The sequence below is a fragment of the Hippoglossus hippoglossus genome, chromosome 14 (assembly GCF_009819705.1).
Source record: "Hippoglossus hippoglossus isolate fHipHip1 chromosome 14, fHipHip1.pri, whole genome shotgun sequence".
NCBI classification, from domain to species: Eukaryota; Metazoa; Chordata; class Actinopteri; order Pleuronectiformes; family Pleuronectidae; genus Hippoglossus; species Hippoglossus hippoglossus.
This window is the reverse complement of record NC_047164.1, coordinates 20751528-20778342: the sequence shown is the minus strand read 5'-3', so window position 1 is coordinate 20778342 and position 26815 is coordinate 20751528. Positions and strand designations below refer to the sequence as shown.

The window sequence follows — 26815 nt, the reverse complement described above, 5'->3', positions numbered from 1 at the left end:
ACTCTGGTGTACTCCATAATGAGCAGGTAATACAAGGCACACATAGTTCTACCTGCTGCTGTCAGGCAGCACTGAAGTCTTCACCGAGCCGTTTAAAATTGGAGTTTCCTGAACAAAAATCACATGTAGAAGTTAACAGGGTAGCGTTTATGTCCTGTAAACTGAATTTAACACATGATGAGCACCTTTTACATTTGTAATAAACTTATCTGTAACTTGCCTTTTGTACAACTGGTCACACAATAACATGGAAAAACAACAAGTCAAGGAAACGTTTTCTGAAGACATTCATTTTGGGTGGGGGAGGGTTGTTGATTTAACTGTAGAAAGAACTACTGAGCAATTTTACTGAGGTTATAATAAAGGAATAAGGTAAATCAACTCAATATAACTTATTTAACTATAATAAGTAATAACCAAGGGAATTTAGTGTATTATTCTAAATAAAAATGAAAAAGATCCTGGTTATCCTGGATTGCCAACTACGTCAAAAGAAAATTCTTAATTCTCTTCACAATGAGTAGCTGAAACAGCCTTTTGTGGTTAATCATGAATGGATTGGGGATTTTGGTGAGATTGTATTAAGCCTTCAGTTCTTACATAAACTGGATATGAGTTATGCAGTAACACATGAGACAACAAAATGAGTTGCAGAATGTTCAGTGCCTTTCATTTTTTATTACCAGCAGTGAAATCATGTTAGCTCTGGTTAAACACTGATTTCCTGCACTGACGACATAGAGCAATACGTGCTTTTATGTGTATACAGCATTCACATTGTTTTTCTAATGACATTGGACATTATTTCAATTTGGAAGAGACGGTCACTGTTCACTCCTCAAGGCAGTAAAAGTATATTTGTGGGGTTGAAAAAACAGATCGTTTTACTTTTGAACTTATCACCATTCACTGAACTGTGCTTTTTCAAATATACTTATCAACTGTCATTAATTTGGGTCATCTTGAAAACTACAACTAGAGAAAGTAGAAACTAGAGGTTGTGCTGCAGAAGATGAACATAACAAAAACAGTCTGTGACCTACCTTCCATTAAACTGGGAAAAGGCTTACAACAATAAAGGGTATGTAGTGTTGTGTTAAAGGGCACACGAGTCCACATGTACATGTTGTATGAGATTCCATCAGCTTTACCTTTCTTCTGAAGCTGTGCCCTCTCCTTCTGTCGCAGGTCTATCTCCCTGCCCAGTGCCTTCCTCTGCCGCTGCAGCTCGCTGCGCAGCACAGCTATTCTCAGCTGCATGCACTCCCGCTCTTTCTTCTGCAAACAGAAGACGAGACAGATATGTAGAGAAAACACGGAGAGAGGATGCATATGGTCACAGTGATTTTGGTGTTTATTACCTTTAATAAAGACCCCAAAAGTCCTACTAGCTCCCTCGAAAACAAGCCATGTTTTTGCAGGTTGATCCCGCGTTCCACTGATTTAATACTTATCTCCTGAGCTAATATTCACCATCACTAATCTAGAATCCACTATCAACAACTAATAACAACAAAGGTGGAGAATCATTTAACTATTGAAAACATCTGGCTGAGCTCTGAGATCAGTGTTGCTGGTGAAAAGGTTTAACTTGGTGTGGAGGTCTGGCTGTCAGCATGCGAGCAGCTGTTCTAATAACATGTGAGGAGATGAGTGTCAAACCTGGACTTACAGGAGGGTATGGTATATGTATGGTGAAAGGATACGTATACACCATCATCACACACATTTATATTGGCTAATATTTGTCATTTAGCCACTTATTTCACACTGCTTGTTATTAATAATGTAATATATTTACAACTTTTACTAAATAATGTTTTTTGTAATACTTGCTAAATAATAAAAGGAATTAGCTTTTTAAAATACTGTTAGGTCAGAACAAGAAGGAAATCACTGCAGGGGTGGATCCAGGGACAGGGCCAGGGGGGCAGTGGCCCCAGCTGAAATCTGACTGGCCCCTAAAGTGCCCCTGTCCTGTGAGTAGTCACTTACCAACAATACTAAGAATAAATGTGAATTTTTATGTTCTAAGCTATTTTGAAGTACACAATGGATTATACAGTAAAAAAAGAAATGACCTCTATGTGCACCTTTTTGAATCAGGAATTGTTCATGGATATTGGACATATAATTGGCCCCTTTGTGGTCCCCAATTTAGAAAAATCCTACACCCACCACTGAATCACTGTTATTAACATCATTCATTTGAGCTGCATTACATTCAGCTTTTACAGTTACAGTTCACTTGTATGGACATTTATTATAGGTTACTGGTTACAACTAATGAAGATGGGCTGGGATGTTCTGTCAAGAATCTGTCACATACAGTTTCTGCCACGTGGCAATATGTTCTTTTCCCATTACTTTTAATAAAATGGGTAACTTAACATGCTTTTTGTTTGTTGCATTTTTCTTCTTTTTTTGCTGATGCCACGACCTCATGGATATATTAAAACCCCAGGTCTGCCCAAACAGGTGATTCAACAAATTTTGCCTGATTCAACCTTGTCTCTCAGGACAGTGGGCGTGTACAGGCTGTGTATGACTGACAGTTCCCTCATTCACCATTTAAAGCCAATTTCACCGCAGACATTTCGACTTATCACATCATTGAAAGTAAACGGTTTCCAGGGTCACAGTAATAATGCATGTTACTGAAAGGAACAATTTGATATTTTGGCAGATATGCCGAGCTACTTTCTAGCCAACAGTTCTTATAATTGTGTGTTAAAGGGGACGCTGAAGTAAGGAGACCTTTTAACAGAGCTATGGTAAGTGTTTCCACCTGTTTTCTTTATGCTTAAGTTGAGACTTTGGTGAACAAAGGCCAAACACAGACCAAACCTACAGTCTTTTTTAGAGGATTTCCATTATCGTCCCACCATTACTGTTGCATCGTTACCTACTTTGAGTCACTGTACTTACAGCAAATAGATGGCTCACAATGCTAGCTCGTTAGCTTTGTCACCAACACACAATTAATCCTGGGATTTGTTAGCCTGAGAAGGATCCACCCATTGGATCCTCTGTTGTTTGGGAATGGAAGGAGGAATTTCTCGGCTGGAAGCCTTCGAAATGGGATGGCCAAGATGCACCAGTGTTAAGCCATGGGTTTTCAACAGCAGCCTATGAATGATGCGGTCCCCGAATTGGGACCCAGCTATGGAGTTTTGGGATCTCAGTAATCATATCATAGTTTCTCAACTTCAACCTGAGCAGCCATCTTATCAGGCAGTTGTCAACACAAGACATTTTGAGCTGCTACAGACAGTGACATGTACTAAGTGTGAAGTAGCAGCAGAGAACTCAAATATATAAAGAACAGGACATATGCAGGCAGTGCGAAGTGGTTTAATTCTGTGGCAGCTGTTAATGAGCATTTGTACACAACTGTGTAGAAAAGGGTGTAGCTGCCAAAAACCAAGTCGCCATTCTCTAAATAAAATGAGAACATCATGGCACATGCAGACGTGTGGAAACACACAAACTCAAAACACAGACCCTGGTGAGAAACCGCCAAAAAAAGTCCATCAACTCCAGATGAGTATCTGTTTGTATCTCCATGGAACACAACTTTCAACAGGCATCTCTCTCACCACATGCTCCCTGACCAGCAGCAGCAACATAGTGCAGGTCATTAGTCAACATCTTGCGAACTCTATGGGATGTCCCCTCATCAGGCTTCATGTCTCTATTTGGTTGAGGGGGAGCCTGCTAACCATCTAATGAGGAACAGCACAAGGGATCCATGGACTGATGGATGTGAATGTGGTGCACAGTAGATGAACGAGAGATTGGAGGTTAACGGAACAATACGATGAAAACATGCAAAAGCAGATTTAAGAGCTGACATTTAAGGACAGTGCGGATGATGACTACAAACTGAATGAGCTGGAACAGTTGGAAGAGAAAAACGGAGAGATGGGAGAGAGAGGAAACTTGCACACAGGAAAACAGAGACAAGGTCTTGTTATTTATCCTGTAGCCTCCAAGCAAGGACTGTTGCATCTCTCACACGCACACAATTTGATAGTGATCGTGGCCAGGATCTGAGGAAAGACACAGATATGCTTCTTCATGAAGACTTCTGAGGGTTTTGTTGCAAAAACAGAGAGTGGTATCAGTCGCGGCGAGAACACTGATAGAGCCTCCATCTCTCCGATGTGTCACACCCTGATGCTTGCATGTTAACCACCACTGGCTTTGGCACGAACCATGAGCCGCCTACACTTTCACTGGGCTGCATAGTTGACAAGTGGGTCACAGCCATGCGAGTCTGTGTGCGAGAGTGAGACTGTAAACCACCACCAGGGCCCGTCTGACTCCTACTGAACATCAAACAGCAGTGGGTCAGCTGAGTAAATAAGCAGCAGGCGTAGGGGGAGCATGTTATATCCCAGTAGATTAATGGCAGAGTGTGGGTGAGAGGGTGAAAGGGCCATGCACTAGGGTTGGTGGCCTCCACTCTGTCCTACTTTGATCCACGCTCACTATGACAGACACAGAAGGATCGTACAGAGCTCTCCAAAAGGCAATGAGGGAAACCCTTAGAAGAGCCACACAATGCTCCACTCACTCGTAGTTCACAGGTTTTTACAGAAAGGTAGAGGACGAGGATTATGTGATTTATTGGCTGATGTGAGCTCTGAAAAGGGCTTTTAATGAATATTTCACTGAGGGGGAAATATCAGAGACAAGTTTTTGAAAGAGATCCTTTGTGGCTAAAGAATGGAGCCTCAATGTTTTTGTGGGGAGACTAAAGAAGGCTATAGTGAAGCTGGGTCAATAGGTGGGGGGAAGTCTGGGGAAAGGAACTGAAAGACTGAGCCATATTAAAAGCCAGTGGAGAGCAAAATGGAGAGCAACAGCTGCAACAGCTGTATAAAGAGGCACTATAAACCTTTAAATTTGGTATCTGTGTAATAACACAAACAACACAACTTGGCATGTCATGAGATCTGATACTTCGATAAGTCGATGCTTAAAATCTGGAATTCTTGACGTACTCATTTTCCTTCCATACTGTAGGTAGCACAGGTCCTGTAGATGTTGTCGGTACTTGAGAAATGATTCCTCCAGGACTGACAATCCCAGAATAACAACCATAGAGGCATTTTAGTCTGACTTCAAACTTGAAAAGAAGAAGGGGGCACCTCAAACTTATTTGGAAGGCATCATGTCATCATCATCATGTCCATATCCTAAATCTTACTGTTAAAGTTTGTGAATTGTTTAAGCTACCATCCACTTTAGAAATACTCCACACAGAACATTCACAAAGCCAAACATTATCTTGTTTAGGCTCATAACGTGAGCTGGGTGCTCAACATTAGTAGATGACCATCATTACCATTGCGTCTGTAATGATAATATAAGACTGACTTTTTGTCATAAATCCCACCTCCTCCATGTTATTGGAAGGGACATGGACCAAATAAAAAGTCAAATTACACGACAGATGAAATTCTTCGGCAGTTCTTATTGGACTATACATTCAGGTGTTGACTTGATCTGTAAGTTTGGTTTTAATAAGTTATTTGTTGCAATAAAATCTAGGTGAAATGACATGATTGACAGCCGAGACTGAGTGATGATTGGTCGAGTGCATGTATCGGCCGGACCTCACGACTGCATCCCTCCATCGCTCCTGCACAGACACGCTCGTATCTGGTATAATTTTGACTTTATTTCTGGATAGTGGAAGGAAATGGAGATGTGTTGTGCATATTTATATACACTATATGATTTTAAACTACAAACTGACTATTCGAAAGTCATTCAAATAGTCGTAGTAAATACAGAATTTCTGGTATCATGACATCCACACATGACACACACACCCTCATGGACTATGTGAACACAGAAAGATCCCAGCTGCCAAAAAGGAATTTCAGCATGTTAAGGTTTGTAATCCTATGTGAGCAGGAAGACAAGTCTACCTGGAGGATGAAAACACCAAAGTGTCGCAGCCCCGGGGCTTTTACAGCAGAGGAGAGAGGGGCCGCTTTTGAAGTGAATGTTTACAATAAACACAATGTCAAACCCGGGATCAGTGCTCCGTTTTCACAGCTGTGTCGCTGCCAATTCCAAATATGTTAAATATGCTTTCTTGCTTTTGCTTTGGATCACATTCTAGGATACGACAAGAGGTGGAAACACAAACAGGGGATTTTGGTGTAAGTGTTATCATTGAGGCAGCGGGATGATGGTCTTTCTCTACTTTTCAGTTGAGCCATCAAAACAAAAAGATACAATGGCTGCCCAAAGGGTATAATTGCATCTCACATTGCTTTACATTACAATTACATCTGGGGATTTGACCGATAAAATTTCCTAAATCCTGTTAAGCATTTAGTACAATACAGCATGCTAATGCTTATTATTAGTGTAGAAGCCTTATAGGCCTGTTATTGCTGATCACAGCAATAACTGCTCACTGGTGTTAATGAATGTTCCTTGAAAACATCAGATCTCAAATTGCACCTCATCTTTGTATATTTTTAAATACATGAAATCCATATCATCTTTATATCGTTTCTCTATCACTTAAGCTGATGAATCAACAGAGCCTACTACCGAGGATAAGGAGATACGCTGACTAAACATTGATGATGACTTAAAGGTAAGTTGCTGATGAGTTGAAATTTGCAACTGATGGGTGTGTGCGCTCACCCGCTCTGTGCAGGCCTCTGTCGTCCTCAGCTTCTCCTCGATCTCCTTCCCAATCTTCTGCACCGTCACTTGGGTCTGCTTGATGGCTCTCTGGGCTGTGTGAAGCCTGCAGGAGGAGGAGAGCACAAAGTCATTATCCATCATTATCATTGTTTGTCGCCACACACTGGCCCACAAGAACAAACCCCATGTTGTAACAGCGTTTCAAGAGGCCACGAAAGTTACTGGCTGAATAGAAATTGAGCGTCAGCGTTATAGATAGACCAGCCATTCATTTCCATTTAGCTTGGATGTTTCAAGTGACAGTTTGGGGGACATCAAACAGGTTATGACTGTCCACATGTGGAGGAGTCATTGTGCATAGTGTTTGTTATCCCTCTTTGTATCTTTTTCTGATTTACTGGGGTCGGTCTTCTTTGTTCCGGCCCTGAGTCTCCAAAAAGTGTCAAAGTTTATGACGAGTTTTGGCATAAAACCAAAAGGACAATATTGAAAACATTTCCTGCTTGTAAAAGCCTAAAGTTAATTAGACGAGACACATCAAATTATGAAATGCCACAAACCACACCGTAAATAACACAAAACACAACTATCACAACAAAAGCTTAACTTCTATTATTTTTTGACAACCTAATCACAAGATGAGATCGAAAGCTGTCCGAGAGCGAAGACAACTCAAAAAAGCTTCAACTAATTAACTGAGGTCACAGAGGCGGAGGCCTAGTTTCCAAACGCTGTGTCGCTGACAGGATTGGGAATGGGAACATGGGTAAATAAAGGCCAAGCCAGCGCATTATTTTAACCATCAATCACAGGGGCTGTTAACTCCTGAGTAGGATTTCTCTTTCTCTGATGTCCACAGCTTGAAAGTTTTTTTTTCTTGCATGTAACTCGGGTAGGTCACTCTCTGGTCAGTTACTGTAAGCATCAGTTCATTGTTTAGCTCTGGTATGGCTGTGAAGACACAGCTGCCAAATCCCCATTGGTAGTTGCCATGGCAATAGAGATCGTGAAACAGACCCTCAAAATTAGGAGAGAGACAGAGCCTCGGGTGGCGGAGGTAGCAGCCATAACAAACACACAGTGTTTCAGGGTCAATTAGTTACACAGCTCTTTCCAAAGTAGGACATATATACAATGAGAAATTAAATTAAACATGGTTTAATGTTTAGAATTAAGTATAAAATAAATTCTACACACATGTATGGATTTGATATGGTTCCATGAGGAAAAACCATATCCGGACATGTATGACGTAGTAAGGTTTACATATGATTTTACCAGGTGGGAATCTTCCAGAGCTGGGTGGCATTACAACTCACACTGAACTTCTCTGTCCTCCTTGGCCAAGCTTCGATCACTGCTTCTGCTTAAGACATCTGGACCTCCAAAAAAACCTCTTCCATTAGCTTACAAGACTTCCATCACACAGAGACAGCCCCGCCTCAGCACAACCCAAGGGACGCCAACGGCTCACCAACAAACAACAATCCCACAGACCGGGAATGACTTACAGAGGACAGACAAAAAGGGGGAACTAGCAATTAACAGTCAAGCTGTCAGAGCGGGGTTAGATCTTCCTCTTCTTGCTTAATGTCTCAATGGCCACCATATGTCATGGAAGTTGGATTGCGCAGTCATAGTTTCTTTCTCAATGAACACAGAATGGTTTAACTGCCAGTAAAAATGTGATTAGCTCCTCAGGTCAGCGTGTTTCTTTCTCCCCCTCGCTTCCATCATTGCATTCTTAACATGTTACCACATCAGCCTGATCATTCCAGAACCTTTAGATGTGACAACAGTGTTGAGTGCTGATGCCTTAATGCCATTTAAAAACACCTGTAAAGATTAGTGGTTTCTTTGTATAGTTATGAACTTTGACATTTCTAGAAGAACCAAACAGATTTAAAGCGAGACAGTGGTATCTGCAAGCTAGACAGGCAAAGCTCAAAATAAGAAAGCTTCATTAAGCATTAAGATGAGTCTTAATGCTTTGTTTCTTTCAACTAATGGATAACAGTGTTGACTCACAAGTCTGTGACACAACGACTGAACTACTACAAGTTGAGTTCAAGACACAAGCAGAAACTGGAGACGGGGATTATTGCAGACAGACAGAAGACATTGTGGTTAGGGTCATGGGGGTGATAGGAGTAGGGTTTTCCTTACATATGCGCCTGCTTTGAGTCTTTGACGAAATTGCCTCTTGAGTGGGTTTAGTGTAAGAGGCTCTTATATTTTACAAATCCGAGGGGGCTTTTCTTTAGTTATGAAAGTCGCACAATTATATATGGATATTACTGCCTCTTTCTAGCAACCAACCGAAAAATGTTTCCATGACGCTTTAAATAAATCTTTGCGGAGGAGTCCCACAGGAAAAATCATTTCATGTTTTCAGCCCACATTTTTAATCTGTCTGAGGTGACAGCGATAGCATTTGGAGATCGTTCTTCAGAACATCAGGGCAAATCTGTTTTGACAGCTTCCTCTGTTTAGGTGATTGCAGTGGGAGAATCTGATATGGCCCTTTTCCCCCAGGTGAGAATAGTTATCTCCTCTCTCCTTTTCACGCATGTCTGCCCCCTTATCATTCCCAGAGTCTTGGCCTAACGCCTGCCCATCAAGCTCCATCTCAACCTATGGCCCAGCAGGGGTTAGGAGGGAGGCCCCCACCGTACACCCACAGTTGAATCGCTGGGCAACTGTCCAGAGAACGCCTTCTCACGAGCCATGACAACTTTCCTTTTTCAAGGAATGAGAGGTACTTAACAACTCAGCCACAAGGGATTTGCAGGAAGTTATGACTGAGGCTGTGCACTCAACCCCTGATGGCGATAAACATCAGAAAAACAATAACATTTTCCTCCTTTGACTGAGGCACTAGATCCTGCAGGGGTGTCAGATGGAACTTGTGCTTTTCAAACTTCCAGATATTTTGATAAACAGAGGGCACCTTGTCGAAAATCTTGAATAGGGGCTATCAGGTACGGGATAATCAGAAAATGTTAAAGGTCTTTTAGATTCACAATCAAGTAAATAACCGAAAGGAAAAAAAGGTCCTGGACGAAAAAGCTGTAAACTCGGGAGCCACTCCAACGGCGGTTTCTTGTTTTATGTTCATTTACCTTTTCTGATTTTCTTAAAATAAATATTTGCCATAGCTAAGATGTTGTTTTGTTCTCCAGAGTCGGCACTTTTGCAATCAGCACAGAGCAGGATTCAGCGAATGCAGATGTGTCATCTGGCTAACAAAGATAAGCAAGAGAAACTGAGGATGACACCTGAGAATAAACTGTTTCTTCTGAAACAAAATAAGAAGTAAACATCCAGTATATTACTTCACAACATCTGAAATTTATTTCCCCGCATCTGGAAAAATACTTTAACTCAAATTACAGAGAAAATGAGGGAATGTAATACAGGAAACAATAGGTTGGAAATCCCTGATCAAATCAGAAAATGATCAACTGGTTCAAATTCAGTCGACATGCAATGGCCTTTCCAAAGCAATATTCTTAATGTATTAAACATTATGTGGGCGTGTTCCTTCCAGCCGTTAATCACATGTGCCCAACGCACTTTTCAAACAAAACCTAGGTCAGAGGAAACAAGCCCTACCACTAATGACTGTGCTGAATTCGTTTCCAGCAACCATTTTTCAACCAGTGCAGGGTGAACAGGTCAGCCAGTTAACCGATTCAAAACAAGCGCCGAGACATTTTATGACAACAAGTTGAGGATAATGTTCCTCTATCACACCTCCGCAGAGGACAAAACAGACAGCACCGCAGCGGGAACAAAATCACAACAAACACCACTCGTAAATTCTCCCTGTAGCTCATTGCCAAAGAATGTCAACACATTTCACCACTTTCTATTCACCTCACTTTACCATCGTCTCCATCTGTGCTACCATTCAAAGGCTTGAGGACAACTCACTTTTTCCAGTTTTTATTGAAATCGCAACTCGAGATAAGTGAAAAATGGTGCAAATGTGAGGAGAGGTTAGAGAAGCTGAAAAATAACGTACAGTAGATATAAAAAGAACTTTTTCAGGGATCAAACAATGAGTTAACTTTTCTGCAGAAAAGAAAAGAAGCAATAACAGCCTTGATGATTAATGCAAACAATTCCTGAGGATGTTGATTACTTAAACCTCTGTCTGTAGAAAGGCAGAATTAGAACGAACTATGTTACTACACTTTCTGATACAATACTGTATGTGTGTATATATTAATCAGAATTGTGAGGAAAAGGCCATTAACAAAGAAAGACGGGCTGGTTGGTTCATCCTACAGTAAAATAATTACCTAAAGTTATTGAAATAAAGAAGAAGTGCAAATCTCCAGACTTAAACCTCAGGGAGCTGGTTTGGGATGAACTGGACAGAAGGTGAATGTAAAGCAACAAGTGCAACACATTAGTGGGAACTTCTATTTAAACAATGTTTCATTTCAATTGTAGAAATAGTGAAATGAGTCAAAAACTTTGATTCTATTAATTTAATAATTATTTAATAATTGCTTGTTTATAAAAAATCTGTTATTGATTATTTGTTCTGTGCTTGATTTTCAAAAAACCTGAGACACTGGACAAATGTAATAGAATTACATGGAATGGGAGATAAGATTACTGGAGAGAAGTGTCTTTGCTTAGTCTGCATATTCACTCCTCCAGGCACATGGTCTTCGTGGGGCCCTGCTGAGGTCCTGTAAGACATGTTTACACGACAACTACAACAGAGAAGCATAAAAACCAAAAAGATCTGGGGGAAAGATATTTGTATTCTCTTTAAGAGAGGCTAAGGCTTGAAATCGTAGTTTTAAGTTGAAGTGTAATTACTTTGGGGGGGCTGAATGTGACAACCTGGTATTAACATTCGTCTTCACTGATCCTATCACAAGTGGACAGCTCTAAGAACAAGACTGAACACCCCCAAATGGGTCCTGAGATCCAATCGCATGTGGCCTTTTCTTCTCGCTGTGTGAACAAAAGTGTTTCCTCTGCCACACATGAAGGACCTGCTACTCAGCTGACATCCTCTGATCAGAGGGAAACTTATTTTCATGCCTCTCAGTCTCCATACGTTGATTTGTTTGTGGCCACCGCGACAATATCAACACTGACCAACAAATAATGACTGATACTTTTTAAAAATGTAAATCTGTCTTTACAGCACAGCTGCAGAAGATTCATTCAGTCCTACCTAACTCCTCTCTCTCTCTACCTTTCTCTCTGTCTCGCTTGTTCACACACACATCATCATCAGACACAGCTTTGAACTCAGACGAGGCAAAAGAAACATCATTGCTCTTCACGAGCGAGATTATTTGCATATAGAGCGGGAAAATGAGATCCGGTCACAAGTGGTCACAGAAGACACATTCAGGACACATTTTAAATGGCAGGTGTGAACAGACAAACTTAAAGCTGTCCACTTATGATCAGATCTCTCAGGACGGATGTTAATACCAGGTCTGAACGGGCTGGAAAAAGACAAAACATGCCGAAGGTTTCAACCTTGAGAGAATGTAATCCCAGATTGAAACATTATGTGTTAAAAATAAAATACCTTTTTATGTAGAACAGACAGGACACTGGCAAAAAAAGACAGGATGTTGTAAGCCCACTGCTTATATTGAAAAAACAACTGAAGACCACATTTACAGTTATATATCATTGTGGGCGTTACCATGAAAGCAAGAGCATTCCCATCTGTATCTCCATGGAGATTTAGTCTGGTAACTGGTGGTTGGGACCCCGGTGTCAGACATAGACTCCAGTCTAAGCACTAGTTTAACACAGGATTACAACAACTACCTGTGGTAGAGAGCAGCGTCTAACCAGGAGGCGAGTAGAACTCAGGGGCTGCCTGAGGGGAGTGTTACCTCAACAGCCTGGAGGGCTTGAGAGACCCCCCCCCCCCCCAGAGCTTCAGAGTGTACTGCTTCTGTTGACACATACTGTACATACACGCATGCTCCACATAACAGCGTAGATGAGCAAATCAGGAAACATAGGCAACATATGGCTCTGATCATAGAGGGGGAAAAGAAAGTTTCCCCTTTAGGCTCCAGGAGCTTGAGCCAGGTTTAATCTGCAATGTCACAGCGCTGAACTGTGAAAGCTGTGCCCCAAGAATGATGTTTAACATGTGTCACATAAGCCACTGGTACAATAGACCTGAAAGTTCAACATCCAGCATCCACAATACCTTTGTTGTCATTACAAACACTTACAGCTCAAAGTGATTACATAACTCTTTGGTGTGAGAAAGTTGTAAATAAGACCTGAGGGGCCACTCAAGTGCTTGCACTTACCCACCACTTCAATGTAATATTCAAAAACACATTGGGCCATAAAGGGTGGCCTCTGAACACTGTGAAGTGGAAGAGGAGCCCACTCTGCCTCTTCTTTTTGTTCATATCCACTAAGACTAACATGCAGCTCTGTCACACGATGACAGGAAGTCATTTTTTCCACCAGTCTTATCACATCTTCCTTCCTCTTTTTCTGCTCACATCGGCACTTCCCCTGATAAGACAGAGAAGTGTATCGGGGAGGCTGGGGCACATCTGAATCTGTGTTAGTCTCGACAAAAGGGAAAAAATAATAGGTTGAACTGCTGAGTCATCTTCACCACTGTCTTCTTAGCTTTCTTTCTACGCAGACAGGGGTCCAGTTCTTTGAAAGATGTGGCTCAACCTCTATCTCAGCAACTCTGGAAGAGACAGGAGTTTGCTGATTGATGATCTGACCGCTGCCTCTTCATCTCTCCATCTGGGACGGGCTGTGTTTGCTAGCCCACATCACCATGTTAGTGAGGGGTGTTGTCAGCTGGAGCCGGGCAGAAAGGCAGACTGTGAATCTGCTGACAAATTGCTGCCATTAATCAATATCAGGGCAGTCTATCCTGGGCTCTCATCCTTTTCCAAAGGAAAAGACGCTACACACCGGGCCAAACCAAAGAAGGAGAAAGAGGGGTGAGAATACTTGACACTGTGGGTGTCCCTTATGGACATGGATTGTTGTTCTTGGAGAAAAAAGAAAGATGTACTCCAATCTTTGGACGAGGCTTAATAAGATTAGGCCTAGTGGCATATTATCAAAAATGATGTCTAAAATGTATAAAGTCGATAGTAGAAGAAGATATTTTCACATGCAACACGGTTCTACCAGCAGAAGTCCAGCTGTATGCTTCAGGCTTCATCCATTCTACAACATTTTTGTTTGAAAATAGCATTTTGAAACAAACGATCTCTGTCCACATGAGAATTTTGGCTCCGCATCAGTTTTAATCCATGTTCATACTAACACACCTAAATATGCATATCACATGACCACTCACGCACACTGGGCGTACGAGTGCCCCTGTGAACAGGAAGGCACAGGAAATTGCTCACATAATAGCTCCTCTCCTACACTTGTAAGCCGTTGTATCATTATAAAGTGCAGAATATATCTGCACAACAGTGTTCCCAAAGACAACAGGGTCAGCAATGCTAGTAATGGATTAACCACGTTGCGTTCTGCACTGATAGCCAGGGCTGATGCTGGTTGTTTTCTACCTGAAGGGAGTCATGTGATAGGAGCCTGATGAATCAGCGAAGGCTACGTCGTGACCCCTAATACCCAGTCAGCAAGTGATTGTGAGTTTCTATGTCATTGTTTGAAAACCTGCCTGTTTCTGCCCGTCCTCACTAAAATGCAGCCCCAGTTTTTAAACTCAAACTTCTCTGTTATACTGTCTCTAAAAGTGATAAGGAGCCAGGCATACGCGTAGCAGAGTTGATGTGTTTTCAAACAAAACATAGTAGTATGGCTGAAGCCTCAGAAGGCGGATGTGCCTTGAGAAAAAGAGCTCAGAGCTGTGCAGCTCAGAACTTGAGTGGTATATGTACCATGAAGAGTAGGAGGAAAATCCCTGACGAAGTGTACAATATCTGATGAATCATTCTACAGTACATAATCATAAACCATGAGCATATGAGTTCACTAAACCAAGGAAGAAAGTGAGACAGGGGTGAGGAGCAGCAGGAAGAGCTGTGTGAGGGAAGACGGGGATCAGCGCTAAGTGTGTTAAACTCCACAGAGTCCCACTGGGTGTGGACAGAAGAAGAGGACGTGGAGGGAGGCTGCAATAAGAGAAGTAAGAGAAGTAAGAGCAGGGGTCATAAAAGTTAGGATTCAAACTGGGTTTTTTTTCCCTTCAAGCTGCTAAGGGAGGTAAAAGTCTTCTCATATAAACATGACCACTTCTAGATGAGGGAGTACTGTTAAAGTTCAGCCGGCTTTGGAATAACTCTTTTTTTCTTGACACTGCACAGGCCTGTGACACATTTATATCCCCCTACTTATTCCTTATGAAAGGAAAACGTTAGTTGAAGGCTTCCTCCAAATTAAAGGATCCTTATCTTATTTTGGAAGTGTCTAGCTCGAACCTTCCCGATATACATTTATTTAGACAAAACTGGGTGTAATTATGTTGTTATGTGAACAGGCTTTGGATAAGAGCGGGGTTCCCTCGGGGGAAGCCCTGGTGATCCTGAAATTAGTGCTTGCATCCTACCACATTCAAATATAGACATGAACATCAAGTGTATGTTTGTCAACAGACGCCAGCACTGCCCTGTCCTCTCAAGTTCTTAATGATTACAGCAGGATTCCCCCGCTAACAAGCAATCTCTGTCTCCTCCTTGTGGTGTAAATTTGTATTGCATCCAATACATTTAAATCATTAAGAGTAATTCTAATGAAAATCTTAGTCCTAAGTATGAGGTTGGCCTGTTGATAAAGGGCCTCCTTAAAATGTCCCATATATGTATTTTGTCTGGCCCATTGTGTCCAACAAATACAGTATAGACTGCAGGCTGTGCAGCTTTAAATAAAGTCAGAGGCCAACAGAGCGTCCACTGTCCAAATACTGGCTTCCCTGTGGCGCCATCTGCTGGACAACAAACGCTCAAACCTAAAATGCCACACACATGAACATATCTCGATACATATGTTTATGCAAAGAAGTAGATAAAAGATCTAAAATACATGAGGTGTGGCTTGAAATCCAATAGACTGTAAATGTTCTTTGTAGGTAGTTGACATCCACCACACATGACAGAAAAGACTCAAGGAAATACATGAAAACTGAGGCCTGCTGAAATTATAATATGATGTAATAGTGCGACATGACATAAATCTTACCTGAGCAAAGAGAAAACGCTGTAGGAGTTCCGGACTGAACTCAGGTCGACCTGAAGCAGACTGTTTTTCTTCCGCTCCGACTGATCCTGCAACAGCAACATGTCAGTGTTTCAGTGCAGAAGTCAAAAAGCTAATGAGATTAGGACTGGGTATTCCATTATGATGTGGGAGCCCTGGAAAATGGACAAAAGTCTGTACCTTGTGATCAAAGTCAGCTGAATAGTAGCCATCATTCAATCCGAATATGATCTCATTTGGATTCCTGGATCGAATCTGTGGACAAAGCGAGACAGCAGCGGCTTATTGTGCGGACGGAGTCGAAGAGAACAAAGGACAGCGAGCATCTGGATGTGAATAAGAGACGCTGCTCTGCATTTACGGGCTCTGAAAAAACTCTCGCTGTGAAAAAAACGGCAGTAACACTAACTTCTTTTACTGTATCTGTTGATGTGCTTTGGCTCAGTTCTCACAGCATAGTTTCAGTGTGGAAAAACATTACAGCTAAGAGCCAAGTCGACCTCAGTCCCCAGAATAAAGACATCATATTAGCACAAGTTTCTAAGTTTATTACTGAGCAGTTACATCAACTCTCATTCAAACATGAGGTCTATGGTGAATAGCAATGCAACTAAACAGCCATGACTTCATGCCGTTTAGAATAATTTGTAAACATCTTTGTTGTGCTGTAAATTAGCTCATTATATTTTAATTGATTAAGCCTTCAAGCGATGGAAACAGGGCTTGGTCAATATGTGTGGTCAAAACAGAACAGAAAAACTAAACTGATGTATAATCACATTTTACCTTTTAAGAATGCAGTACTAACTAGTGTGAAGTAAGACTCTAGACTACATCAGAGTACATAAACCAAATATTAAATTATTAAAATAAGGGTTTTCAAATGCCATTCTTCAACTATTTTTAATATTAACTCCTGCATAGATTGCATTTGTCTCTTTTTCTCATTTCTATTTGTATTATCTTCATGAAACAAATTTCCGACCCTATTTTGAGTTTCAATTTGATTAAAAGCGTACTCTGATAAACTTACTGTGCTTTATTACATTTTGAGGTGAACATTTAGAGTATACTATTTTCTGTTTCATGTTTTGCAAACTGAAAGTGAAAAATGAGCCTGAAAAGCAGAACATGCATACGCTTGACAACTGTATTCACACGTTTCGCTCCAGTCTGTACACGCTTGCTGCCACACAGAAACCCTTGTGACAAATGTGCACGTCGTGTGGTTGCTGACCTGCTGCCCAGTGTATCTGAGGCCATCCAGATTGACCCTCCATTCTATGAGGAGCTGGTACTGTTCCTCTTGTCCGCCCCAGATCCTCACCACGAAGCAAGACACTGACGTGTCCAGAAGCTCCGGCAGCATGCCAAAGTCCAGGCTGCGCCAAGTGGGATTCTGAAAATCACACACACATACACATGATACGCAGTAAGGGGACATTAACACCTAACATCAAATTGTTAAGTCTGAATCAACAATTCCAGACTCTTACAAAGACAATACACTTAAAACACAGCTACTTTTTATGTCAGACAAGTCAAGGCAATACAAGCACAAGTTTTTTTTTGTGTGTACTAAAAACTTTAGATCAAAATATGAACTGTGTGAGGCCTCTGACTAATTTGATGACATAATGTGCCCTCCATACATTCTTCAGTAATTGAATCATCCTGTTCTAAATTAACCTAAGTCTGAGCCCTTCCACAGTTTGCTCTCTGCTCTTGACCTTCCAGACAGGCAGCACTGAGGACTGTTCCTCCAAAGCATTTACATCATTCAATTATGTAGCATTTCCCCCCCATCAGAGAGAAAATCTCTGGCTTTTTGGGTCACTTTCAGGGGCGGTTTGGATAGGAATGTCAAAAGCAGAAGTCCAAACCAGAGGAGGTTACAGAGCTAGTAAGAGTCAGTAACGGAAGCGAAGCTTGTGGCGGCTATATTGAAAACAGGAAGACGGTTTCCCCTGAACGAACGATGACAGGAAGGAGACAAAATGCTAGAGTAAGGATCTGGAAATCAACGGGAGGAAGTTAGGCCGAGAGATGACAAAGGTCCAGGCTCCTGCAGTGCATTATACAGTTTGTTTGCACTCAGCACTGTGCCTGGAAAGCTGCTTAGGTCAGCTCATGACTAGGCAGCACGCCTAAAAGTAATGTCCTGCCGTTACTACTGCGGCCACACAAACAGCAGTAAGAGCAGCCAAAAACCATGTAGCAATGTAGATTGATGTCATCAATGACACATGAGAAACTAGAAGTCCAAAGGTAGCTGAATGTGGGGCCGGCAGACAGGCAGCAGGTATAAATGTCAGCCTTGGCATCAGTAAAATACAAGAAGCTCGTCTTACATCAGTACGGCACTGTGCAAACCCCAAGCAGACATGAAGAGTTTGAACGTTTAAGAAAGTGTACTCACCAGTGAGTCTCGAATGACCTCACTCTTGTAGAATCCTAAAAAGACATTAAAGAGAACCGATTAAAAGAGGGAACATGTAGCTATGCACAAGCGACTGGATTCAATCTTATTGAGCCCCAGGAGAGTCACAGCGAGAATTTGTTGAGGATAACTTTTGCGTTACCTTGCAATATGTTTTGTGTTCTCTCCATTCTTCTACCTTACAATACTGCTCTTCTTCTATTTCCTCTGAGCCATTTGTAGCCGAGTTCAGCTCAGGCCTAATTTTTCAACAGGTCTTGAACAGGCATTCTGTTATTTGTGTCCAAACCTGACCCGATACAGTTTACGTAAGATGCACTGCTTCCCCGTCTCTGACACACATGGTTGTTACTTATTTTTCCCAATAACAGACATGTGCAATATTAAAAAAAAAGGTGCCAATGTGATCGCCCCCGATTCGATCCAGAATATCATTACAAAATGTTTGTCCGAACCCAGCCAGGACCCACTCTAATATGTAGCCCATTTACACTCATCTTACACAGTGTGCTGATATCACTAATGCCCAATACACATGGTATACTTATTAATAATGATAATAATAACATTAACTTGAATTTATATAGTACCTTTTCAAGAGACCCAAGGACGCTAACATGTGTGACTAGGGACCAAAAGAGAAAAGAAAAGGAAATAATCCACACAAAAAGGGATAGAAATAAACAGCACCAATGGCAGGGTGGAGCATTAAGGGTGGTGTTTGAGGAGTTTTTTGAAGATGTCCAGAAATGCAGCACTGCAGATTTGGGCGGGGAGAGAGTTCAAGAGGTTGGGGTCTGCGAGATAGAAGGCTCTGTCTCCAAAGGTTTGCAGTTAGCAGTTGGGGATGTAGAGCAAACCTGTGTCTGAGGACCGCAGCTTTCGGGACAGAGTGTAGGGGGGGAGGAGGTCAGTTAGATATGGTGGGGCGAGGGCATGGAGGGGTTTGTAGGTCAGAAGGAGGAGTTTATATTCAATGCGGGCCTTGATCGGGAGCCAGTGAAGGTGAAAGATGGTCGGGGTGAGTGCGGGTGAGAACACTGGTGGCAGAGTTATGCACGTACTGGAGTCTATTCAGGACATGTACCCCGGACTGGACTCCATTGCAGTAATCCATGCGGGAGGTGATAAATGCATGAATGAGGGTTTCTGCCTGAGTCGGGGAGTGAGGGCCGGAGTCTGGAGATGTTTTTGAGATGAAAGAAAGCAGATTTGGTGACAGATTTGATGTGGGATTGGAAAGAGAGGGTAGAGTCGTGAATGACACCTAGGCTGCAGACCTCTGGAAATGGGCAGATGGAACAGCTGTCAACGACGAGGAGGAGATCTCCAACTTTCCGAAGCAGAGCCTTGGGGGCCACAACTATGAGCTCAGTCTTGTTACTGTTGAGTTTGAGTTTAATTTGAAAATCAAACAAAATTAATTCTTAGATAAAGAGGTCTCTTCAGACGAACGCGAGGTGATCTGCAAGATGCTGTGTGATTCATTCAGATCCAGTTACTGTACTCAAAACTGTTGCGAGATAAAACATATTTCAAGGGAACGCAAAAGTAATCATCAAAAGAATTCTCGCCATGATCCTTTGGGGACTCCATAAAACTCTTCCTTCCTATGTTGATTTAAGAGTTGATCATAAATGTATGTATGTCTTTTATTAGGCGAAGGCTATAGGGCCTTCATTTATAGAGGTCCTTATCAGATATGGCATCACAGCTTGGTTGAGAAACTTCTCTGCGCAGCTAAAGTTCAAACCGGTCTGACTGATTGAACATTAAAACAGCACATGTCTTTGCTGCCTATTTACAAACAAGCTAGGCTCCAGCAAGCCAATCGGAGTGACTGTAAGTGACCCGTCCCATGTTCTACACACTGAGTACCAGCTCCTGCCCTCTGATAGGAGGTCCAGAGTCCCTCTAAGAAGATTCAATAGTTGTAAACATTTAACTATCCCAGTGTCAATACAACTTTTTTTAACAAATGAATGGATGAAGTTTCCTTGATAGAAAAGGTTTTTTTGACTTGGTGCTTTTTCAATATTGGTAAGATCTTTATTTACACCTGTGTATATTTTATGTGTGAGTTATATGGTGAACATGCGGTCAGACCCTTCATTCATTATCTAGTGACACCTCTGTGTATTTTGAACGGTTATTTTGAAATTTTGAGGTTTCACGAGCCAAAGACAAATTTCTCACTCTGTTGGGCAATAAAAGTTAATCTTGAAGCCTGTTGAAAACTTTGGTTTTCCAGGGGATTTGTCACAAAGACCTGGAGATGACTTTAGTGACAGTGTCATCTAGAGTGGAGTCACAGTGACGATGTTAAAACAGCAACCATGATGAACGCACTGGATTATAGGTGTTGATTTACAGCAAGAAGTCATGTATGAAAAAGTATTAAAATCCCACAGAGACACTCACTGGCTCTATCTTCATGGCCCAGATTGACTCAAGTGTTATCTGAAAACATTACGAGCTGAGGGAGACAGATTTTGTTTGTCAACTTAATATTTTGTGTCCAAAATCAGGGCAACAGTACATCTTTTATATTTTAGTGTGGATTTGCCTTGAAGAGACGATCACACTTTGGTTAGAGATACAGGCTGAATTACTCATCAAAAACCGCATAAGGGCAATTTAAGCAATATGGATTTTCATACTGGTCATAACCACCTCAGCTAGCAGACTGTGTTGTAGCCACAGTATATCCATAATGAGGTGTAGAACAGTTCAGTGGAAAAGAATGAACAGTATATTGTATGTATAATAAAAGTTTACATTTGTGATTGTAGATAACAGGCCAAGCTACTTTTCCCCATTGTCAACCGTGACATAGAGAAGTGAGAGGGTGTGTGTGTGTGTGTGTGTGTGTGTGTGTGTGTGTGTGTGTGTGTGTGTGTGTGTGTGTGTGTGTGTGTGTGTGTGTGTGTGTGTGTCTGGCCCGTGTTTCAGCACCCAGAAATCCTAAAATCCCACAAGGGGATACAGGAGCTCCTGCTGGGGGTGAAGAAATCATAAAATCCCACACGGACCTCCTGGGGCCCAGGGCTGGGGCTCCAGAAGCTCCTGCTGGGGATGGAGAACTTAGTGCAATTTCATGAAATAGGTGAAATGAATGGAGACACTCTGTCTCATTTCATGAAATAGGCCAATGTGATGAAATGAAATGGTGTGTGTGTGTGTGTGTGTGTGTGTGTGTGTGTGTGTGTGTGTGTGTGTGTGTGTGTGTGTGTGTGTGTGTGTGTGTGTGTGTGTTGTTGTTGTTGTTCACACTGACCTCGAGATATGCATTCTCCTATACAAAGGTGGAGGGTGAAGTACGTGTCCAGAAGTGGGGAACCATTCTTGTTGACAATGTTTCTGGCAGCAATGCTCCGAAGATGACGCAGTCGTCTCTGTTGAGCAGGGTGAAATATAGAAAGAGGCAGAACTTGAGGACAGCACTTAAAATTGCATTCGTTATTACTTATAATATAACATAATACAAAAACAGGCACCAGAGATGTTTGTTTTTTGTTCTGATCATGTGATGGTTGAAAGCAAACAATTTCTACACTGCTTTGAAGACAGATCCTTGACTGGGTCCCAGGACAGAAGTGAAAAGAGAGACCTTCACAGATGAATGAATTTTTCACATTGTCCAGCCCGTGCATAATCAACCAAAACCAGCAGTTATTTCTAATGCACAGAGGCAAAACCAGCTGTGGCACTGAGACACGATGCTGTGTGGCATCAGCAGTTCAAGTAATAGATGCATGACATTTTCATGGTAGAGTGGGGGGGGGGGGGGTCTGTTAACTCAGCAGGCATGGTCAGTCATTACAGTCACATGACAAATGTATCAACAACTTCAGCTCTAAAATGATTTATCCCACAGTGGACAAATCACAAAGAGACTTTTATAACCACTGACTTTCCACACAGAACAAAAATCAGTAGAACCGTTCATATTAAAACATCCCAGTGATGCACATTTCAGACATTCCTCCAGACAATCACATCTGCATTATTTGAACAGCAAGTCCAAGACCTGCAACCAAAGCCCTGCGTGCAGAATGTTTCGCCTACGTCAGCAAAAGTCATACATTTAATAGGGAGTGTTGCCATAAAATAAATGATGCCTGTAGGAGCGGGGGTGTTTGGACACATAAGACCCACAGAGCAGGCAATCGGGTGAGTTCCAGCTTGAGGCGAACACGTCACTACAGCACAACTTCTCCCTTGACCAGGAGGCGAGACTAAATCTAAGTCATGGGATTCCCTGTGAGATTAAGGGCCCCAGAAACAAAAACACTGATTGTTCCAAAGGGGATATTTAACGCCCCCTTACCCCACCCCTTTGAAATGTCAGTGTACATGTGAGGGTATGAAACCACTGTGGTGGGTCTCCACAAGAAACTACACTCACATCAGAGCCCTGATTATAAACTACACATTCAGACACAGATCAAAGTGAAGCTCAGAATTAGTCGACCATGTGCTATTAATGATCAAAAACGTATAATTAGCTGGTCACAAGCCTCTCGATGAATATCTGTAATTCAGGAACAGACACACTTCTCGTTTCATTAGGAACTAGAATAGGCTGACTAAATCAAATCTCTGGTTTAAAATAGTTAGTGAAACACAGCTGCTGTTCACATGTAGGGGATCCCAACAAAACAACACCTTGCAATAGAGTTCCTGTAAATGCAGTGCATTCATTCTGACTCAAGGTTGATTCAAGTCCTGAGTCAGGACATTAAGGGAAATATTTCTTAACAAACATGCGTCAAGACAAACCTTTCCAACTGCTTGAAAAAGCCTATCTTGTTTATCTCAGGAGCAACGACAAAGAAGTTCAGCATTTAAAATCGAACTTTAGCGTTTATATTATGCATACCATCAATTGAGCTTTAAATTTATGTTTTAGAATTAGAAAAATCAACAGATCACGACCCTAATTTATTATATTGCATGTATGACTTTGGATTTTCTATTAATAACCAATTTTTTTGAAAATCTTCAACAAATATAAGAACACTACATCATAAAAACTGGTCTCTCACTTAAAATGTATTTTCAGTAATAAATGGTTGTTCTGGAGGTTGAGACCAGTGAATTACAGGGAGCTGGGAAAATAAAACACTTAATTAGTATATATTTCTTAGGCAAAATAATTGATTTGGAGACACATTTATTGTGTGTTAATGTGGTGTCTGAAAGCACCAACACATCTAAAGATATTTTACCCTGATTACTTTGAGAAACATATATACATATAAGCATTTGGCCAACAATACGAGTTATTTCATTTTGTCCATATCACACTGCATTTCACTAGAGCAAGCACTCTCAATGTATTGTAGTATTACAGATTTTACTGTATGGCCTCTTTCGTTAATGAAACTAACCCAGTTCTGATACCAGGGTTATGAACAGAGTAAAATATTCACATGTCCTAAATAAAAAACCCCAAGATATGTCATCTCTCCTGGGTGTAGCTCTCAGTGTATGTGGTATGTTTAGCCAGTAGTGGGACAGTAGCACAATGCTGCTGGGGCAATGTTTTATCAAGGAGCTACAGATATTCTATTGAACGATGTGCAGGATAATAAACAATCAAGACATTGAATCTCTGTTGTATTGGGGAAACTCCGGAAGTCTCAGAAGCATGCATCTTATCTTGAGACCTCCTCACATACGTCTGAAGTTATGTGCATGGCCAGACATCACTAGGAGTATGATAGATTTGGTTAAACTGATTCTTTAAGGAGCAGGAGCGGCTGGAATGTTAAAGGGATTATAGCAAGAAGCATGTGAGCACAATGAACAAGGCATGTCAGATATTCATACATCACATTTTCTACTTTTAATCTGAAAAGGAATGGAATGTGTTTACTGAACTGCTGACACAGTTTGAACCGACATACACACACACTAACCACATTATCTTAAAGTGCATCTAATGCGAAAAACATTCCTATACTGAAGACAAGGGTCAAAGAGTTAGGCTTTATGCTACAAGGAGGAATTAAATTAAAGTCCCAATATCATTTTCTCTCCATCGATATGTCCCATAAATAAAGTCGGCCAAAGAAGAGGAGGGGATTGAAAGCTGAATTCGTGCGAGGTCTGGGTGATAAAACAACATCAAAAATGAACGCAATATAATTTTCATTAATACCAACATAAAGAAAGTCCAATACATATCAATTTGATGCTTATACATTGTGTAAGAACAGTGAGGAGGTAGGGCACATAACTGATCCATCTCAAATATGTAAGATATTTTAGCTGTTTGGCAAATGTTTCCTTCTCAGATTAAAAGCACAACCTTCAGATGGTAGCAAGAATCAGACTTTAAACCTAAGGATCAATGATGTGACATTTATTTTACGACAATTATCGATATTGACTGATGTGATCTCGATATAACTTTTTGTCATATCGTCCAGCTCTAATGGATTCACATCGTCCAACAGCAGAGAAAAGGGACAGCTCGATGACAGGAGTTTTAATCTGGTTCACTGAAGTCAACTTACTTTCGCAGCCCTGCAGTGAACATGGAGCAACAAGGTGTCCTGGTTCACTGCTGCACACACTATGTCTTCTCCAGTGTTTTACATGTAGTGGCCCAATGAATGAATGAATGAATGGAGTATTACATATTCACGTTTCCACAGAATACACCATTTTAACAGAGCACGAATTCAATCTGACACACTGACTAATGTAGAGTGTTTTACTTTTTTCGAATCACTAAACAATAGACAAGCACTGACACTACCGTCTCCTCTCTGCTGGGCTGTCACCTGGCTGTCACACAACCAAGTTAGGTTACCGTTAGCAGTAGCATGCTAGCTTCGTGCAATAGGTGAAGCATTAAGAGATTAAAAACCTTCAAAGAGGTCAACACGCAGAAAAGCTGGGGCTCAGAAATGTCCAGCACCTGTCTGGCTGATTTCACTGTGTCTGTGGTGTCAGTGCGGTTTGCTCCGTCCATGTCCAGCTAGCTAACTGTAACTTAGCCAGCTGTGAGCTAACTAGCTAGCCAGGCAGGCCTGCCGTGTTTCTCCGGTCTGCAGTTATCCAACTCACGTTGTAAACTTCACACGCCGAGTCTGCCTGAGTTCATGTACTACCACTTGGTGTCAACGTGGAGCATTTACCTGCTGGGACGTGAGATCTACGTGCAAGGCTCGGGAGGATGAAGCTCCAGAGTTGGTGACAGAGGCGGCGGGGATGGCGAGAACCCGACCGGTGGTGGAGTTCATCCTCCTGGCGGCATCTAACGGCTCCCCCTCATTCAGCAAAACGTCCCGTCCTCGACATGCAGGACACCCGCGTCAGAGTCAGCGGGGCTCCGGACAGGAAGAGGGGACACACACACACGAGACTGCCGCTGTGGGGAAGGCGCTACAACAGCTGTCAGCTAAACGGGACGTAAACAAAGTACAGGCTACTCGCTTCTCTCTGCTCGGAAATCCGTCTCCGGTTGGGAGGCGCGCCAACGAGCTCGCCGATTGGCCCAATCTAGCGTCCGTCACGTAAAGGCGGTCCCCGGTGACGGAAGGCGGCGTTTCTATTGGCGTTCGCGTCTGCTCATCATCCAGGACGGGGCGGGTGTTCGGTGAATTCTGTCAAAGCTGCGAAATATGAGGAAGTGGCAGAGCGCGGCGTGACATGCGGGTGACAGGTCCACGCTCACGTCGTTTCTCACGCTCGGGCTCCACCAGAGCAAATGTTGAGAAAGTGACGGGAACCATTATGATTCCCATTTGACTGCAGACATCAGGGAGTCTGACCTCAGAGGAACAAACATCATGAAGTCAAAGATCTGGTTTCACTCACACTGATTCTGAGTGCGTTTCACCTGAGTGATCAGTGACATATGTTTGTCACCTCTTGAGTTATTTTTTAATAATATCTAATAAGAGCAAGTTACGAGTGTCATAATGGACATTCTAGTGAGTTTACCTTTAATTTTGTTACAGTAGTTTACTTCACCTTGATTTCGGAATTGTGCAATTGTTAAGGGGGAAAGAGTTAACTCCAGAAAAGAACCAAACCAAAATAGGTGAAGTCTATTCACCAAACATTGGATAAAACAAGATAGTTCAGTAGAGTACACACCGGTCAAACATAATAAACTATCTAATCAAGATAAACCATCCAATTCAGGTGGATTATCCAAACTAATCTGAACTAATTTAGGTAAAAATCCCAAAAGATTAAAAAGAGGGTGTAACAAACTTTTTTTTAATTGTATATACACAATGTCTTTTATTTGTATTCTTTTTTTAACCTTCAGTAAAGTGCCAGCTCTTATATTTAAAGTGCCTGGTCTCTAAATCAACTTTATCCTGTACCCCACTCCAATAGAACCTAAAACTCAATTATTCTGTTTGGAAAATATAATATCAGATAAATGTTGGGAAGTGAAAGTAAAATGTTTCCAGAGAGGAAGTATTAAGTAGTATCCTATAATGTGAAAATACTAAA

At 41.7% G+C, this 26815-nt stretch overlaps 1 protein-coding gene across 1 annotated transcript in view; it reads right to left on the bottom strand.

Moving 5' to 3' along the window:
• Positions 1–25803, bottom strand: part of uvrag (UV radiation resistance associated gene) — an 88065-nt gene extending 62262 nt beyond the window's left edge. The window contains exons 1-8 of the mRNA XM_034606240.1: positions 25483–25803; positions 21609–21726; positions 18311–18345; positions 17129–17290; positions 16072–16146; positions 15874–15959; positions 6676–6781; positions 1152–1278 (exon numbers count right to left, since the gene is read on the bottom strand). Coding sequence (XP_034462131.1) covers positions 1152–1278; positions 6676–6781; positions 15874–15959; positions 16072–16146; positions 17129–17290; positions 18311–18345; positions 21609–21726; positions 25483–25587 — 814 coding nt within the window. The 5' untranslated portion in view covers positions 25588–25803. The remainder of the gene's footprint in view (positions 1–1151; positions 1279–6675; positions 6782–15873; positions 15960–16071; positions 16147–17128; positions 17291–18310; positions 18346–21608; positions 21727–25482) is intronic.
• Positions 25804–26815: the final 1012 nt, after the last annotated feature.